Raw genomic sequence first — 19,224 nt, 5'->3', positions numbered from 1 at the left:
ACAGAGTAGAAAAGCCCTGTTTTAGAGCTGGGGTGGCCAAACCTAATGTGCCCTACACACTGGGCGATAAAACTGAAAGATATGGACGAGATACAGTTCATATCTTTCAGTGTGGAGGCAACAACGATGAACAATGCGCAGCCCCACGCTCGTTCATCACTGCTGCCCCGTCGCTTGTGCATGCAGGCCAATATAGACGATCTCATCCATATTTGCTTGCACTGCTATGGAGGCGGGTGACGGGGGTAGTGAAGAAACTTAACTCCATTGTCCCCCGCCTCCGGGTCGCCCGTCAGCCGTATCTGCAGTTGGGCAGCTCGGCGGTGGATTGCAAGTGTGTAGGGCCCTTAACAGTTCATGTTTTCCAGGCAACTTGTGGATTTGCGGAACGTGTCAGATAGGAATTAGTGCACATCATCCTTTAAAAAAGGGGAGGGTTCATGACCACTACTCCTGTGCATCAGCTAGGTGGTCTGGAAACTGAACTGTTAGCGATTCCCAGAGACCAGATCACTACCCTTGATATAGAGACAAAATATTTATTTTATATTCCGACCGCAGCAGTTTGGTTAAGAGATATTTTATCCTATCATGAAGAAGTACATTCATCAGACAGCACCAAACAAAAATCCTTGGAACAAAGTGGTCAGCACACCTTTTCATCACTTCCATCCTTGCAGTCATTTGCACCGTCACATTTCCATTGCTTCAGGATGCATTCGCCACTGTCACATAGGACATCCCCACTTTGACAGTGTACAGGCTTAGAGACTGCGCAACCTTTTTCATCAGAGTGATCGCCACAGTCATTGTCTCCATCACAGACCATGGTTTTCGGGAGACACTGACCATTCATACACTGGAACTTGCCACTACTACATTGCTTAGGCGCTGTAAGAGAAAAAAAAAAACCCACTCAAATTAGATTAAGATACTGTTGCTGCCAGCTTTTAAATGCATAATGAAAAAGAAAAGTCATAGGAAAAAAATTGTTATGTACTAACAGTGATAGCGCAATTAGGCAACGGTTGAGCTACAGTAGAAGGCTGGCTATAGGGGCATTCCATGCAAATTATATCCATATTAATGAAGATCTATTAGCAATAGTTTAATAGAAGGAAACACCACATGCTTTCAAATAGACATATAATCCAGTATTCATGAATATTGAGATTCATACTGAACCCTACACAACTGTGCTGGAGTTCAGGGATTTGATTTACAGACTGTCAGGATGCCAGCCATCCGTATACAGACAGTATAAATACCTCTAGAGCCACTAAGGGTCTTCTGTGTACAACAGCTGCCTACTGTTCACTTCGTACGCACATAGGTACTAAGATGCCGCCAGGTCTTAAACCTCCAGCAGTAGAGGCTTACACAATCAGCTGGAGACTGCATGATAGGAGGTTGGAGTAATATGCAAAGTATAGACAAACTGATAAGATACAAAAGTTAGGCAGGTCGGGGGCAGGACCTTAGCAAATGCAGATTGAACACAGCGAGTTGATACGAAGCACTGCAGTTGGAATTCACGTGCAGGCTGGACACATGGCAAATTCACAGAGGGAGTAAACAAGGGGTAAATAAGGCAGAAACAGGTACAGGTAAGGCAAGGAGACTTGGATTCTGACAGGCAGAGTGTTCACTGGCCAGACACCAAGTAAAGGAACATGGGACACAGAACAGCATCTTACAACTCAGCATAAACTATAAAAGACACAGGTCAGAAGGACTGACTGGCTTATAAGAATGAGTGCAACCAATAAGGAATGTAGAAACAGCCAGCCCACAATAATGAGAGCACACACTGCAGCTGGATTGCCACGCAGACTGACTCGCTAGGCAACAGGGGATGCAAAACAGTAGCTGTCTGGCTGCCCGGCAACCAGCAGGCCCTTGCTGGCGGAACATACAATGTTGACTCGTGACAGGATCAAACCGCACAGCCACTTGTAACAATGCTACCCAGTATTAGAAAAAGTCGAACTACACACACTTCTAAATTGCTGGACTGTCCCCTAGGGCCTAGTTCCATCCCTCCCCCATAGAACCCCCCCCCCCCCCCCCAAAAAAAAAAAAAAAAAAAAAAAAGTAAAATTCTTTTTGGATGAGCATGGCATTTAAAGGACATGCAGCAGTGAGATACCTCCAGGTTAATCTAGACAGTTGAGGACATGCTATAGTTGTATTTCTTTTTTCCAAGCTGGCCCAAATTCTACATTTTTATTACAGAGTGAGTTGGTAGGGGCCAAGGTAACTTTGTACTCAGGCACTCTAACAGTCCAGATTCTAAGTATATCCATGCTTGGTTACAGGTGACAATTAGTACTTCTGTCAATTTGATTTAACATCTGTGCTGAACCATGGACATCTTTAAAACCTGTACTGCTAGGGTGCATTGAGGACCGCATTGAGGAACCTTTTGTCTTAAACAGTCATGGTCTTAAATACAATAGTTCACTGCTATTTAAGAAAAATTTTCAAAAATGAAAGTCATGCAAAAGCCATTTAAAAACTAAAGTTTCCTAATGTTTGGAGTTTCCTGTTTTAGCCACAACTTGTTAACCATTGTTTCCCATTTTAAACACTACTATAAAAAGGTTGCCAACTTAATACGGTTACATGACATCTTCATCTCACATAGGGGGTCATTCAGAGTTGATCGCATGCTAGGAGGTTTTAGCAGCCATGCAAATGCATTGTCGCCGCCCACTGGGGAGTGTATTTTTGCTTTGCAGAAGTGCGAATGCTTGTGCAGCAGAGCACCTGCAAAATCTTTGTGCAAAACAAGACCAGCCCTGTAGTTACTCTTCGTGTGTGTTGATTGTAACGATGGAGGGATGGCTTTTGATGTCAAACACCTACCCAGCGAACGCCCAGCCACGCCTGCGTTTTCTGCCACACCTGCATTTTTCTAAGCACTCACAGAAAACGGTCAGTTGACACCCAGAAACGCCCTCTTTGTCAATGTCCTTGCAGCAGGCTGTGCGATTGGAATAGTCGCAAGAACCAGTGCAAAACCACAATGGACTTTGTACCCGTACGACGCGAGTGTGCATTGCGGAGCATACGCATAAGCAGATTAGCCGTTTTTTCCACTGATCGCTACGCAGCAAACAACGGCAGCTAGCGATCAACTCGGAATGACCCCCATAGTTTGGCATAGAATTTGTTCTTTCATTACATTTGCCAACAGAATCTGCACCTCTTCACAGTTGTCCCCAGAAATCTGTGCTGGTTTCAGAATTTCAAGCAAATGTAACTATTGGGACTGTAGGGGGCAGATTCAGTTTGAGGTAATGTGTTGCTTTACATTCCACCATGTTCAACTGCGCACACATCCACTTATGGTAGGCTCATTTTTGCCTGTGCCCCTCTATTGGGACATCTATGGGGTATGAGGAAAAGCTAGCTGCAGTATTTAGCTTAACATGTGTTAGGCATATCACAGCCAAACCACTAATCGTACCTCCACCTTAGTCTTAATATTTAAGAGTCTGCTCATCTCCACTCCAAGCATTACATCTATTTCTCCATCTATAACATACAGCAACCCATTTCCTGTCACACTACAGCCAATAGATTTAAAAAATAAAAAATAAAATAATATTTAGAGGTTGCACAATAACACACTGCATATAAGCCAATTGAATTTGTTACCAGGGCTGATGTGGATGCTCAGAACACCCTTGTGTCCCAAGTGTTAAAATTAGTCTCCAGTGGTTTACAAACTGTCCTCAAGGGACTTACAGTACAGGTGTTAACCCTCAGTCAGGTGCAGCTGGCCCAACAGGCGCCGCAAAGCTGTTCTAGCTCCCCTCTCTGCCCCAAGGGGTCGCAGGCACTTGTCCCTCCTAGTACCTTCCCATCTCTAGGTGCAGTAGGGACACTGTGCCCAAACTTCTACTCCTGTTAGTGTTCTCTTTTTTGCTTCAGCTTTTCTCCTGAAATGGCCCGTAAACCCTAAGATTTCTTTGTACATCCTAATGAAGGTCACTGATCACTTTAAGAGCATTAGAATTGAGTTAATTAGGTGCTAATGACAAATATCTAACAGGCACACTGCACCTGAACCCAGGAGTCCCAGAGGTGTGCCTGATGGAGGGTTAAGGATAGCCATGCTTAAGCACATGTGGCTTAATTACTTCAGTCAATTTGATTTAACCATCTGTGCACAAGCATGCATATCCATAAAACCTGGAACACGAGGGTGCCTTGAGGACACGGGGGCAAATGTATTAAACCTGGAAAAGTGATAAAACCGTAATAAGTGCAAGGTGATAGGAGCTGACTGGCTTGTGCGTTAACTGTCAATTTACATATTGGAGCATTTTGTCTGGTGCGTTATCACCTTGCACTTACCACTACTTTATCACTTCTCCAAGTTTAATACATCTACCCCAGAGTTTGGGAACCACTTGTTTACTCAACACCTTCATTACATTTCCCAACAAAGGTTTTCCCACAATTGCAGAACAGTATCCACACCCAAAGCAAAAGAAAAGCTATTAGTTATGAGGGTAAAACCTCACATGAACATGGCCAAAGAGCATAGCTTTCTATCTGGTAGGGGGGGGGGGAATCCATACACAGACACTATATAATTATACTTACCACAACCTTGCTCATCTGCTTCGTCAAAGCAGTCAGATTTATTATCACATAACCAACTCTCAGGGATGCAGCGACTATTCCGATCACAGCGCAAGGCACAACTTTCTGATGGCTTCCAGCAATTTTGCTCATCTGATCCATCAGGACACTGTGGTACACCATCACAGCGATACCGCTCTTCAATACATTTTACACCTTTTAAGCACTGAAACATACCTTGGAGTGAAGCAAACGAAAACCGAAGTTCATCTAAGTGATACAACCATCAAAATAGAACGTGTTGTCATACCTTAGAAAAAGAACAATCAGAATAAACAGCATATATTTAGGACCGATAAGTTAGCGATTTGTTATTAGCATGAAGAGTGTTCAATCCAATACTGATTAAAAACCAATATGGCTTCTGCTTCACTCAAACTAGTAGGTGAAGAGTTTAGGAATTTATGGCCCAAAAATAAAATAATGTCCGCCTCCACTAACAGTCAGTTTCTGGAAAAGGTTTTAGTACTTTAAGACATCATTGCATGGAGGCAGTTCAAACACTTCCATGTAAAGCCATAGATGGCAGACTACAGTCATTAAGATCTTGGGGAGACCAGTAGTTAAATAGGAAAGGATAATCACCCAAGACTGCAAGTATATTTACTTGACAATTCTAGTTTTCCAATTTTTCCCTCAATAATATGGCAACAAATTGTACTGTGGGTCAGAAACTTGAGAGATGCATTAAAGTCTCAGAATGAAAGCCTGTAAAAAGCTTCAGCTGGAAAGCAGATTGACAAAATATATAAACAAACAAAACAAAAAAACTTCTACATTATGGTCCATACACGCAGTGAGATTCGGGCTATGCCAGATTCTCACTATGCGACATGGACTGTGGTCGGTATTGCAAGCAAAGACGACTGTGCTTGCGATACAGATTTTGACTAAGTGACAATTTTGACTTTTACACAAGTCAAAATTGACTTGCTTGCACAGTGTATATTTGCTTGTGATTCCGACCACGCATCAGCATTGCAAGCTGTGTACACGGTGCAATATGCTCTAAGTTTCTGTACGATTTTGACTATATAGTCAAAATCGTAAGAAAAGTTAAGTGCATATCGCACAGTGTGTACACACCTTAATCTGTGTGCTTACCTTGTATCAATAGGCGTTTTATCCTTGTTAAAGTTTCCCAGGTGATGTTGAACAGATTCAAGTGTGTGTGTGTGTATATATATATATATATATATATATATATATATATATATATATATATATATATATATATATATATATATATATTTTTTTTTTTTTTTTTTTTCCAGACTTTCCCATTATACAATGGGATCCAAAAAGATTGTTTTTGCACTGACTGATAAGCAATACAACAGGCCTAGCGGGAGGAAGATACGGTTTTTGGGGAAAGGTCTTTGCCACGAAAGGGATTTACTAAACAATAGCTTTTCAAAACAGCCGACGATCAGCATTCTTGCCTGCTGAATGTAAAATTACAAGTGTAAAACACCCAAGTAAATAAACCCCTAATAAAGTTTTCAAGTTTGTTTTTTCTTCTCCAGAAGAGTTCCAGTGGCCTCCCCAAAGTGCTGACGTAAATGAACTACAGATTACAAAGGGGTCATTTTGTATTGAGGTAACCTCACTTGTGTTCTCTTTACCAGAAAATCTAGTGCTGAATCGTAACGCAAGTTACCCTCTAAAGGCAATTCAGAAAAGTGATCTTTAGACCAAATTGGCCAAGGCCCAAAAAAATTGGATAGTTCTAGGCTTGAAGTATTTTACCATTTGTGGTCCATGTAGATCCTTTAGAAGCATTAGCTGTATCAGTTGTAAGGATTTTTGAGGCAGAAGCTAAAGGGATGATATTAATTACTTCTTGAAATGTCCAAACTTTTACAGGGTATTTTTCGTAAGCAAATGCCATTGACCAGAGAAAACATTTGTCTCGACTGACCCATCTTAAACCTTTTGTTATCCAGAAAAGCAGACATTAGATAAACCTTAAGACAAACTGGACCATTCTGTTCTAAAATAAAAGATCTCCTAAACCAGTTTTATTGATGTTTAATAGAGTTCTTTGTATGTACATAATGTTCCCACAAAGAATCTTATGGACTCAAGAAACTTGTCAAGTCAGAGTGGTAGACCACGACACTTCTCCAGAGGATTCCCCAAATGCCTTGTGGAGCTACTCTAGCCTGCATTAGATGACTGTGGAAAATAAAGTGTTCCATGCAGACCAGTTAGTGTGTTTAGCAAATGCCAGACAAGTTGTTGGTCCTTTGAGAAATAATCATTTAAAGAGACTACCTAATGATGCAATGCACCATCAGGGCTTCTTTTAAAATACCTGTATCACAATTTTTTTTGGATATTTTAATGTTGCCTTGCTCCTACAAGCCTTCAACACCTTGCACCTGGAAGTGGGACAGTTTATACATCTTAACTTGTCTTTGAAGGCAATTAAAGATTTCATGCTGAATATTCCAATGTTCAGGTTGGATGCAAAACCGTTTTGGGAGACTGATGTGCCCTAGTTGAAGGAAGCATAGCCAGTCTATTAATAGGTTGCTTAAGAGGAAAGCAGATCAGTGTCAACTTGTTAGATCTTAGACAAAATCACTTAATTTTCCAGTGGACCAAGTACTAAAAGAAACACCTTTTGCAAGCAAAATGTTATGCAATTAAATGCCGTCTAACCAGGGCCGGACTATAGGGTAGTGATGGGGCAGTCGATCCAGGGGGCCCACGGTCACCACAAATAATACATTAATTGAGGGCAGGACAACATTTTGCTGCCTGACATCCAATTCTCTGCTGTTACATAATGTGGCAATCATCCACTCACCAGCAGCAGTGAGCAGAAGGTAGAGCGGCCGTGGCAAACTGAAAAACAAAGCCCAGCAATGCTGGGAGATGCATAGGCTCCTACATGGCTTTATGGATCTGGACCAAACTTGGTACACATACCCTTCATTATCAAACTTAAAATACTGGTGGCTTTTAAACTAAAACATCCCTTTCGGGGCCAGGGCCATATATCTGATACATAAAAATGAATTGGTCCGTTTGTCTAGTTATACATTCAGACACCCCTGCACCAACTGGGATGAAACCAACGTGAGGTTGTCCAGTTGGATCCTGGCCAGGATTTATGGGGGTTGGGGTCAGTTGGACCTCATGGCAGAATGCGCCGGTAAGAACTTTGACCCAGGGAGCCTGTTCTGGGCCTTCCACTGGATGAATTTAGATGAAAACTAACAACTGACAAATAATCATAATTTAATGACCTAAAATAACTGAAATGGAGGTGGGAAGACAAAATGTTGTGTAACCAAATGCATTGGAATAGCAACATTGATAACAGAAGGAAAATGTTAGATCCATCTTACAATGGAAGACGTATTAAACTGAACAGGAAGAAAAAGCTGGGAGGGGGAATTAATCACAGCTACTGCCGACCCCCTCCACCGAAAAATAAAGAAAAAAACCACGCTGGGCAGCCACCTCATGGGCGTGTTGGAGTTACATCCAACTCATTGATAACTGGAAAGCTTAAACCTGGGCACTATACATATAAACCTTTACACTTTTTTTTTTTCATGCAATACAAGTTTGTTACCCAGCAGCCCCCACAGACCTTGATCTGGTTCTGTGCCTAACAAATTTTGTTAACACTGTAGGATTGTGTTGTGTAAATACAGGAAAATAAATGCAAATTGGTTGAGGACTGTTACCTGATTTGCTGCAAAAAGCTGTGCAGTCGTCTTCATCAGAGCCATCAATACAGTCCTTCTCACCATCACATACAAAATCTGAAGACACGCATTCTTTCCCATCCCGACATGACAGGAAGGTCCGTGGACAAAATAGAGTCTCTGGGAAAGGCAACTTTTCTGATAAATCTTCACCTACAAGATCAGATAAACATAAATTGTATGTGATTTCTAAGGGGTCTATTCATGAAGCAGTAAAGAGGATGGAGAAGTGAGCCTGGGGAGAAGTTGCCCATGTCAACCAAACTGCTGCTCCATACAGTTTTATAGTATGTAACTGATAAACGTTACTTAAATGCAGATTGGTTGTCATGGGCAATTTCTTCACTGCTTCATGAATAGACCCCTCAATACCTTTGTACTGTATGCGGTTAGAGAAAACCAGTTGATACAGTGTAGCAACTGCAAGTTCCTATGTTTAAGGGACCTGCTTCTTTAATTTACAATTTTTTTTATTTTATTTTTTATTGAGAGCATGGCTTAGGTTCAAAATTATATCTATCTGCGAAAGCACTCACCTCACCGACTACTATTTCTGATTTCCCGAAATGTTTGGAAGATGAAATTTAACATAGGTATTCTGCAGGTGGGAAATAGGAAACTACGTAATTAGAGTTTTAATAAACCTCCCCTAAGGGCATGAAAAGGGTGTTGACATAATGACGTCATTACCGGTGTGTCTTGCATTGTGTGAATGAGAAAGCCCAAACGGACAATCAAATCAAAATTTGGATTGCACCTCCAGTGGGTAGAATTTAATAAACTCCAAAAATGTTACTGTCCCTTTTTACTGTATCTGCTACAGGTGCTCCTCCGGTAATGCTAAAATCCATGGATTAATTTTTACTTAAGACATCTTGCACTTGCAGACAAACAGTGGCAGTTGCTCAATCATCCCTGGAGATAATTATATATCAGGTGCTAGAAAGGGGGGAGGGGTCAGACCAACAGCAGAGAGGAAGGGGGGTACTTTCTCCCCCCCCCCCACCCCCCACCACACTAAAAATTTACCTGTAACCATACCTGAACCTATTTGGCACTCTGACATTCTTAGCTGCCGAACTGTGTCAAGGCTTCTCCGATATCAGCAGTCATAACACTACATAATAGCAGTGCCCACATAGGGCCATGAAATTTGTCTACAGTAAGGCCTCATGATAAAGCAATATTAATACATAAACACACAGCGCTTATATAACCACCAAAAAATCTATTAGCATTAACTGTTTTAATTGATACCAAGTTCCTGCAGCTCCTACTGGTAGTACTGCTCCACCCACTAATTACCAGAAATATAAAAGAACTTAATTGTATGTCCAGAGCGGGGGAGAGCGCTGTGTGAGAAGATGAACACAGCGGTATGCTACGACCCCTTTTACAAGCTCCTTCCCGGCCGTAGTATGAATTGCAGGATACTCACGGCCACCGCAGCTCCTAGTTACACGGGGAGCGGGCCTCCTTAGCCAGGTCCCGCTTCAGCTGTATCCCCGGTCAAGCGGCTTGCCGGCCTGCCACAGGTCACAAGATGAGATGCAGTAGCTAAAGGCAACAGGATCAGTCAAAAGTGCCCTCCTTATGCGTTTCTCCGCAAATAGGGCAAGCGGTTTCGTCAGAGGAATCTCCCCCGCTCTGGACATACAATTAATGTGGTACCACAGAGACTGTGAAAATCTGTACTAAAGGGACCAGTGTGTCCAAATATTACACAGCTGATACAAACTGGTCACAAGCGGACCTATGGATTGTTACTCAGGGAAACCCTAATGGACGGTTATTTGGTAATAAAGGCATAGGATTGAAGCATTTGCACATTTTATGAATTTTATCTTTGTGCTCTATGTGGAGTGTATTTAAATAAATTGATTATAAACCTATTTGATTGTATATCCTTGTTTCAGGCGCTCCTTTATAAGTTCTTTTATATCCCTCATGATAAAGGCTCATACTAATAACGCATCCAGAGAGCTAACTTACCTGGGAGCCACCCCAGGATCTCCCATTAGCACTACAAGGAACAGCATGCCTTCCAAATACAGCTCCCATTCAATGCCTTCTCACACATGCAGACAAACAGTGGCAGTTGCTCAATCATTCCTGGAGATAATTATAGATCAGGTGCTAACGGGAGATCCTGGCGGTGGCTCCCGGGTTAGTTAGCTCTGTCTGGATGCGATTTAGTATGAGCCTTTATTCTGAGGCCTTACTGTTGACAAGTCACATGGCCCTATGGGAGCACTGCTATTATGTAGTGTTTGGACTGCTGATATTGGAAAAGCCTTGACACGGCTCAGCAGCTAAACATGTTGCAAATGCATGCAACCAATTCTCTGAAATTCTATTGCCAGATAGGTTCAGGTGTGGTTACAGGGGGGGGGGGGGGGGGGAGCACTCCCCCCCTTCTGTCTGCTGTATCTATAGACTTACCAAATTTTTAGCTCTCATTTATATAATTACAACTGTGAAACTCAGAAACTACCATGCAAAGAACGCGTAGAACAGTTAGTATCTACACTGCTCAAAAAAATAAAGGGAACACTTAAACACCACAATGTAACGCCAAGTCAATCACACTTCTGTGAAATCAAACTGACCACTTAGGAAGCAACACTGATTGACAATCAATTTCACATGCTGTTGTGCAAATGGAATAGACAACAGGTGGAAATTATAGGCAATTAGCAAGACACCCCCAATAAAGCAGTTGTTCTGCAGGTGGTGACCACAGACCACTTCTCAGCTCCTATGCTTTCTGGCTGATGTTTTGGTCACTTTTGAAAGCTGGCGGTGCTTTCACTCTAGTGGTAGCATGAGACGGAGTCTACAACCCACACAAGTGACTCAGGTAGTGCAGCTCATCCAGGATGGCACATCAATGCGAGCTGTGGCAAGGAGGTTTGCTGTGTCTGTTAGCGTAGTGTCCAGAGCATGGAGGTACTACCAGGAGACAGGCCAGTACATCAGGAGATGTGGAGGAGGCCGTAGGAGGGCAACAACCCAGCAGCAGGACCGCTACCTCCGCCTTTGTGCAAGGAGGAACAGGAGGAGCACTGCCAGAGCCCTGCAAAGTGACCTCCATCAAGCCACAAATGTGCATGTGTCTACTCAAACGATCAGAAACAGACTCCATGAGGGTGGTATGAGGGCCCGACGTCCACAGGTGGGGGTTGAGCTTATAGCCCAACACCATGCAGGACGTTTGGCATTTGCCAGAGAACACCAAGATTGGCAAATTTGCCACTGGCGCCCTTCACAGATGAAAACAGGTTGATTACATGTGACAGACATGACAGAGTCTGGAGATGCCAAGGAGAACGTCCTGCTGCCTGCAACATCCTCCAGCATGACCGATTTGGCAGTGGGTCAGTAATGGTGTGGGGTGGCATTTCTTTGGGGGACCGCACAGCCCTCCATTTGCTTGCCAGAGGTAGCCTGACTGCCATTAGGTACAGAGATGAGATCCTCAGACCCCTTGTGAGACCATATGCCGGTGCGGTTGGCCCTGTGTTCCTCCTAATGCAAGACAATGCTAGACCTCATGTGGCTGGAGTATGTCAGCAGTTCCTGCAAGACGAAGGAATCGATGCTATGGACTGGCCCGCCCATTCCCCAGGCCTGAATCCAATTGAGCACATCTGGGACATCATGTCTCGCTCCATCCACCAACGCCACGTTGCACCACAGACTGTCCAGGAGTTGGCGGATGCTTTAGTCCAGGTCTGGGAGGAGATCCCTCAGGAGACCATCCGCCACCTCATCAGGAGCATGCCCAGGAATTGTAGGGAGGTCATACAGGCACGTGGAGGCCACACACACTACCAAACCTCATTTTGACTTTCCACTTTAATTTTGAGTGTGACTCCAAATCCAGACCTCCATGGGTTAATAAATTTGATTTTCATTGATGATTTGTGTGATTTTGTCGTCAGCACATTCAACTATGTAAAGAACAAAGTATTCAATATGAATATTTCATTCATTCAGATCTAGGATGTGTTATTTTAGTGTTCCCTTTATTTTTTTGAGAAAAAACAAAACAAAAACAAAAAAATAAGAATTTACTCACCGGTAATTCTATTTCTCGTAGTCCGTAGTGGATGCTGGGAACTCCGTAAGGACCATGGGGAATAGACGGGCTCCGCAGGAGACTGGGCACTCTAAAAGAAAGATTAGGTACTATCTGGTGTGCACTGGCTCTTCCCTCTATGCCCCTCCTCCAGACCTCAGTTAGGGAAACTGTGCCCGGAAGAGCTGACACAACAAGGAAAGGATTTGGAATCCAGGGTAAGACTCCATACCAGCCACACCAATCACACTGTACAACTTGTGATAACCATACCCAGTTAACAGTATGAACAACAACTGAGCCTCCTTTTACGGATGGCTCATAACCCTTTAGTGAAGCAATAACTATATACATGTATTGCAGAGAGTCCGCACTTGGGATGGGCGCCCAGCATCCACTACGGACTACGAGAAATAGAATTACCGGTGAGTAAATTCTTATTTCTCTAACGTCCTAGTGGATGCTGGGAACTCCGTAAGGACCATGGGGAATAGCGGGCTCCGAAGGAGGCTGGGCACTCTAGAAAGATCTTAGACTACCTGGTGTGCACTGGCTCCTCCCACTATGACCCTCCTCCAAGCCTCAGTTAGATTTCGTGCCCGGCCGAGGTTGGATGCACACTAGGGGCTCTCCTGAGCTCTTAGAAAGTTATAGTCTTAGAATTTGTTATTTTCAGTGAGACCTGCTGGCAACAGGCTCACTGCAGCGAGGGACTAAGGGGAGAAGAAGCGAACTCGCCTGCTTGCAGCCGGATTGGGCTTCTTAGGCTACTGGACACCATTAGCTCCAGAGGGATCGACCGCAGGCCCAGCCTTGATGTTCGGTCCCGGAGCCGCGCCGCCGTCCCCCTTACAGAGCCAGAAGCAAGAAGATGGTCCGGAAAATCGGCGGCATGAAGACTCTGTCTTCACCAAGGTAGCGCACAGCACTGCAGCTGTGCGCCATTGCTCCTCTCACACACTTCACACTCCGGTCACTGAGGGTGCAGGGCGCTGGGGGGGCGCCCTGAGGCAGCAATAAAAACACCTTGGCTGGCTAAAATACCTCAATATATGGCCCCAGGGGCTATATATGAGGTAAATACCCCTGCCAGAATTCCATAAAAAACGGGAGAATAGGCCGCGAAAAAGGGGCGGAGCCTATCTCCTCAGCACACTGGCGCCATTTTTCCCTCACAGCTCGGCTGGAGGGAAGCTCCCTGGCTCTTCCCTGCAATTTTACAGTACAGTAAGAGGGAAAAGAGAGGGGGGGGGGCATTAAAATTGGCACTGTATACAGTATATTATATAAAAGCTATTAGGGACATAACTCAGTTAGTCCCTGTATATATATAGCGCTCTGGTGTGTGCTGGCATACTCTTACTCTGTCCCCCCAAAGGGCTTTTGTGGGTCCTGTCCTCGTTTAGAGCATTCCCTGTGTGTCTGCGGTGTGTCGGTACGGCTGTGTCGACATGTTGAATGAGGAGGCTTATATGGTGACAGAACAGAGGCCGATATATGTGATGTCGCCCCCTGTGGGGCCGACACCAGAGTGGATGGATAGGTGAAAGGTATTAACCGACAGTGTCAACTCCTTACATAAAAGGGTGGATGACGTAACAGCTGTGGGACAGCCGGCTTCGCAGCCCGCGCCTGCCCAGGCGTCTCAAAGGCCATCAGGGGCTCAAAAACGCCCGCTCTCTCAGATGGCAGACACAGATGTCGACACGGAGTCTGACTCCAGTGTCGACAAGGTGGAGACATATACACAATCCACTAGGAACATCCGTGACGTGATCCCGGCAATAAAAAATGTGTTATACATTTCTGACTTTAACCCAAGCACCTCTAAAAATGGGTTTTAGGTTTGGGGAGAAAAAACAGGCAGTGTTTTGTTCCCCCATCAGATGAATAAATGAAGTGTGTGAAAGCGTGGGTTCCCCCGTTAAGAAACTGGTAATTTATAAAAAGTTACTGATGGCGTACCCTTTCCCGCCAGGTGGATAAGTTACGCTGGGAGATATCCCCTAGGGTGGATAAGGCGCTCACACGTTTGTCAAAAAAGGTGGCACTGCCGTCTTAGGATACGGCCACTTTAATAGGTACCTGTTGATAAAAAACAGGAGGCTATCCTGAAGTCTGTATTTACACACTCAGGTACTAGACTGAGACCTGCAGATAGTGCTGCTGCAGCGTGGTCGGTGACCCTGTCAAACAGGGATACTAGTTGGCAAACATAAAAACATATTAAAGACGTCGTCTTATATATGGGGGATGCACAGAGGGACATTTTGCCGGCTGGCATCCAAAATAAATGTAATGTCCATTCTGTCAGGAGGGTATTAGAGACCTGTCACTGGACAGGTGATGCTGACTTAAAAAGCGCATAGAGAGCCTTATAAGGGTGAGGAATTATTTGGGGATGGTCTCTGGGACCTCGTATCCACAGCAACTGCTGGGAAGAAATAATTTTACCTCAGGTTTCCTCACAGACAAAGGTACAGTCCTTTCGGCTTCAGAAAAGCAAGCGGGTCAAATGGCGCTTCCTTTCTGTACAGAGACAAGGGTAGAGGGAAAAAATCTGCACCAGTCAGCCTGTTCCCAGAATCAAGATTCTTCCCCCGCCTCCTGTGAGGCCACACCATGACGCGGGTGCTCCACAGGTGTAGCCAGGTACGGTGGGGGGCAGTCTCAAAAATTTCAGCAATTAGTGGGCTCGCTCACAGGTGGATCCCCGTTTCTTTCAAGTAGTATTTCAGGGGTACAAGCTGGAATTCGAGATGTCTCCCCCCAGCCGTTTCCTAAAATATGCCTTGCTGACAACTCCCTCAGGCAGGGAGGCTGTGCTAGAGGCAATTAATAAGCGGTATTCCCAGCAGGTAATACTCAAGGTGCCCCTACTTCAACAAGGACGGGGTTACTATTCCACACGGGTTGGGGTACCGAAACCGCATGGTTCGGTGTGACCCATTTTATATTTAAAATCCTTGAACACAAAAATTCAAGTTCAAGATGGAATCGCTCAGGGCGGTTATTCCAAGCCTGGACGAGGGGGATTACATGGTATCCTGGGACATCAAGGATGCTTACCTGCATGTCCCCATTTACCATCCTCGCCAGGAGTACCTCAGATTTGTGGTACAGGATTACCATTACCAAGTCCAGACACTGCCGTTTGGACTGTACATGGCACCGAGGGTGTTTTATCAAGGTAATGGCCGAAATGTTGATACTCCTTCAAAAAAAGGGAGTTGTAATTATCCCGTACTTGGACAATCTCGTTATAAGGGCGAGGTCCAAGGAGCAGTTGGTAGTCGGGGTAGCACTATTTTGGAAAGTGCTACAACAGCATGGTTGGATTCTAAACAGTCCAAAGTCACAGCTGGTTCCTATGACACGTCTACTGTTCCTGGGGATGGTTCTGGACATAAACCAGAAATAGTGTTTCCCCCGGAGGAGAAAGCCAAGGAGTTGTCATCTCTAGCCAGAGACCTCCTGAAGCCAAAATAGGTAGCGGTGCATCATTGCACGCGAGTCCTGGGAAAAATGGTAGCTTCCAACAAAGCAATCCCATTAGGCAGGTTCCATACAAGAACTTTTCAGAGGGACCTGTTGGACAAGTGGTCCGGATCGCATCTTCCGATACATAGGCTGATAACCCTGTCTCCAAGGACCAGGGTATCTCTACTGTGGTGGCTGCAGAGTGCCCATCTTCAAGAGGGCCGCAGGTTCGGCATACAGGACTAGGTCCTAGTGACCATGGATTCCAGCCTTTGAGGCTGGGAGACAGTCACACAGGGAAGAAATTTCCAGGGACTTTGGTCAAGTCAGGTTATTTCCCTACACATAAATATTCTGGACCTGAGGGCCATTTACAATGCCCTGAGGCCGGCAAGGCCTCTGCTTCAAAACCAGCCGGTACTGATCCAATCAGACAACATCACGGCAGTCGCCCATGTAAACCAACAGGGCGGCACAAGAAGCAGGATGGCGATGGCAGAAGCCACAAGGATTCTCCGATAGGCGGAAAATCATGTGTTAGCACTGTCAGCAGTGTTCATTCCCGGAGTGGACAACTGGGAAGCAGATCTTCTCAACAGACATGACCTCCACCCGGGAGAATGGGGACTTCCTCCAGAAGTCTTCCAATAGGATTGTACACCATTGGGAAAGACCACAGGTGGACATGATGGCATCCCGCCTCAACAAAAAGCTATAAAAGATATTGCACCGGGTCAAGGGACCCTCAGGCGATAGCTATGGACGCTCTGGTAACACCGTGGGTGTACCAGTCGGTTTATGTGTTCTCCCCTCTGCCTCTCATACCAAAGGTACTGAGAATAATAAGAAGGTGAGTAAGAACGATACTCGTGGATGGCCAAGAAGAGCTTGGTACCCAGAACTTCAAGAATTTATATCAGAGGACCCATGGCCTCTGCCACTCAGACTGGACCTGCGGCAGCAGGGGCCCTGTCTGTTCCAAGACTTACCACGGCTGCGTTTGTCGGCATGGCGGTTGAACGCCGGATCCTGAAGGAAAAGGGCATTCCGGAGGAAGTCATTCCTACGCTTACTAAAGCCAGGAAAGAGGTCACAGCAACTCATTATCACCGCATATGGCGAAAATATGTTGCATGGTGTGAGGCCGAAAGGGCCCCAACAGAGGAATTTCAACTAGGTCGATTTCTGCATTTCCTGCAAGCAGGAGTGACTATGGGCCTTAAATTGGGTTCCATTAAGGTACAGATCTCGGCTCTGTCGATTTTCTTTCAAAAAGAACTAGCTTCAGTACCTGAAGTTCAGACATTTATAAAAGGAGTGCTGCAGAGTCAGCCCCCGTTTGTGCCTCCTGTGGCACCTTGGGATCTCAACGTGGTGTTGAGTTTCTTAAAATCACATTGGTTTGAACCACTAAAAACCGTGGATCTGAAATATCTCACGTGGAAGGTGGTTATGTTATTGGCCTTGGCTTCTGCCAGGCGAGTATCAAAGTTGGCGGCTTTGTCTTGTAAAAGCCCTTATTTGATTTTCCATATGGATAGGGCAGAATTGAGGACTCGTCCCCAGTTTCTCCCAAAGGTGGTGTCAGCGTTTCACCTGAACCAGCCTATTGTGGTGCCTAGGCTACTAGGGACTTGGAGGACTCCAAGTTGCTAGACGTTGTCAGGGCACTGAAAATATATGTTTCCAGAACGGCTAGAGTCAGAAAATCTGACTCGCTGTTTATCCTATATGCACCTAACAAGCTGGGTGCTCCTGCTTCTAAGCAGACTATTGCTCGTTGGATTTGTAGTACAATTCAGCTTGCACATACTGTGGCAGGCCTGCCACAGCCAAAATCTGTCAATGCCCATTCCACAAAGAAGGTGGGCTCATCTTGGGCGGCTGCCCGAGAGGTCTCGGCTTTACAACTTTGCCGAGCAGCTACTTGGTCAGGGGCAAACACGTTTGCAAAATTCTACAAATTTGATACCCTGGCTGAGGAGGACCTGGAGTTCTCTCATTCAGTGCTGCAGAGTCATCCGCACTCTCCCGCCCGTTTGGGAGCTTTGGTATAATCCCCATGGTCCTTACGGAGTTCCCAGCATCCACTAGGACGTTAGAGAAAATAAGAATTTACTCACCGGTAATTCTATTTCTCGTAGTCCGTAGTGGATGCTGGGCGCCCATCCCAAGTGCGGTTTATCTGCAATACTTGTACATAGTTATTGTTAACTAAATCGGGTTATTGTTGAGCCATCTGTTGAGAGGCTCTATTGTTTCATACTGTTAACTGTGTTTCATATCACGAGTTGTACGGTGTGATTGGTGTGGCTGGTATGAGTCTTACCCGGGATTCAAAATCCTTCCTTATTGTGTACGCTCGTCCGGGCACAGTACCTAACTGAGGCTTGGAGGAGGGTCATAGTGGGAGGAGCCAGTGCACACCAGGTAGTCTAAGATCTTTCTAGAGTGCCCAGCCTCCTTCGGAGCCCGCTATTCCCCATGGTCCTTACGGAGTTCCCAGCATCCACTACGGACTACGAGAAATAGAATTACCGGTGAGTAAATTCTTATTTTTCTCTGACGTCCTAGTGGATGCTGGGAACTCCGTAAGGACCATGGGGATTATACCAAAGCTCCCAAACGGGCGGGAGAGTGCGGATGACTCTGCAGCACCGAATGGAGCAAACTCAAGGTCCTCCTCAGCCAGGGTTTCAAACTTGTAGAATTTAGCAAATGTGTTTGAACCCGACCAAGTAGCAGCTCGGCAAGGCTGTAAAGCAGAGACCCCTCGGGCAGCCGCCCAAGAAGAGCCCACCTTCCTTGTGGAATGGGCTTTTACCGATTTAGGATGCGGCAGTCCAGCCGCAGAATGTGCCAGCTGAATCGTGCAACAGATCCAGCGAGCAATAGTTTGCTTTGAAGCAGGAGCACCCAGCTTGTTGGGTGCATGCAGGATAAATAGCGAGTCAGTTTTCCTGACTCCAGCCGTCCTGGAAACATAAATTTTCAAAGCCCGGACTACGTCCAGCAACTTGGAATCCTCCAAGTCCCGAGTAGCCGCAGGCACCACAATAGGTTGGTTCAAATGAAACGCTGATACCACCTTTGGGAGAATCAATTCTCAATTCTGCCCTGTCCATATGGAAGATCAGATACGGGCTTTTACACGACAAAGCCGCCAATTCTGACACACGCCTAGCTGAAGCCAAGGCCAACAGCATGACCACCTTCCACGTGAGATACTTTAGCTCCACGGTCCTAAGTGGCTCAAACCAGTGTGATTTCAGGAAATTCAAC

At 45.3% G+C, this 19,224-nt stretch overlaps 1 protein-coding gene across 3 annotated transcripts in view; it reads right to left on the bottom strand.

Moving 5' to 3' along the window:
* LOC134914434 (low-density lipoprotein receptor-like) overlaps nucleotides 1-19,224 on the bottom strand; it is an 86,170-nt gene that overhangs the window by 55,241 nt on the left and 11,705 nt on the right. For 2 of the 3 annotated variants that reach the window (XM_063920045.1, XM_063920046.1), the window contains exons 2-4: nucleotides 8,361-8,534; nucleotides 4,618-4,833; nucleotides 656-891 (exon numbers count right to left, since the gene is read on the bottom strand). In XM_063920045.1, the coding sequence (XP_063776115.1) occupies nucleotides 656-891; nucleotides 4,618-4,833; nucleotides 8,361-8,534 (626 nt within the window). The remainder of the gene's footprint in view (nucleotides 1-655; nucleotides 892-4,617; nucleotides 4,834-8,360; nucleotides 8,535-19,224) is intronic. The other variant, XM_063920047.1, reaches the window with a different exon arrangement.

The sequence above is a fragment of the Pseudophryne corroboree genome, chromosome 1 (genome assembly GCF_028390025.1).
Source record: "Pseudophryne corroboree isolate aPseCor3 chromosome 1, aPseCor3.hap2, whole genome shotgun sequence".
In the NCBI taxonomy this organism is placed as follows: Eukaryota; Metazoa; Chordata; class Amphibia; order Anura; family Myobatrachidae; genus Pseudophryne; species Pseudophryne corroboree.
This window is presented reverse-complemented; position numbering and strand designations above follow the sequence as displayed.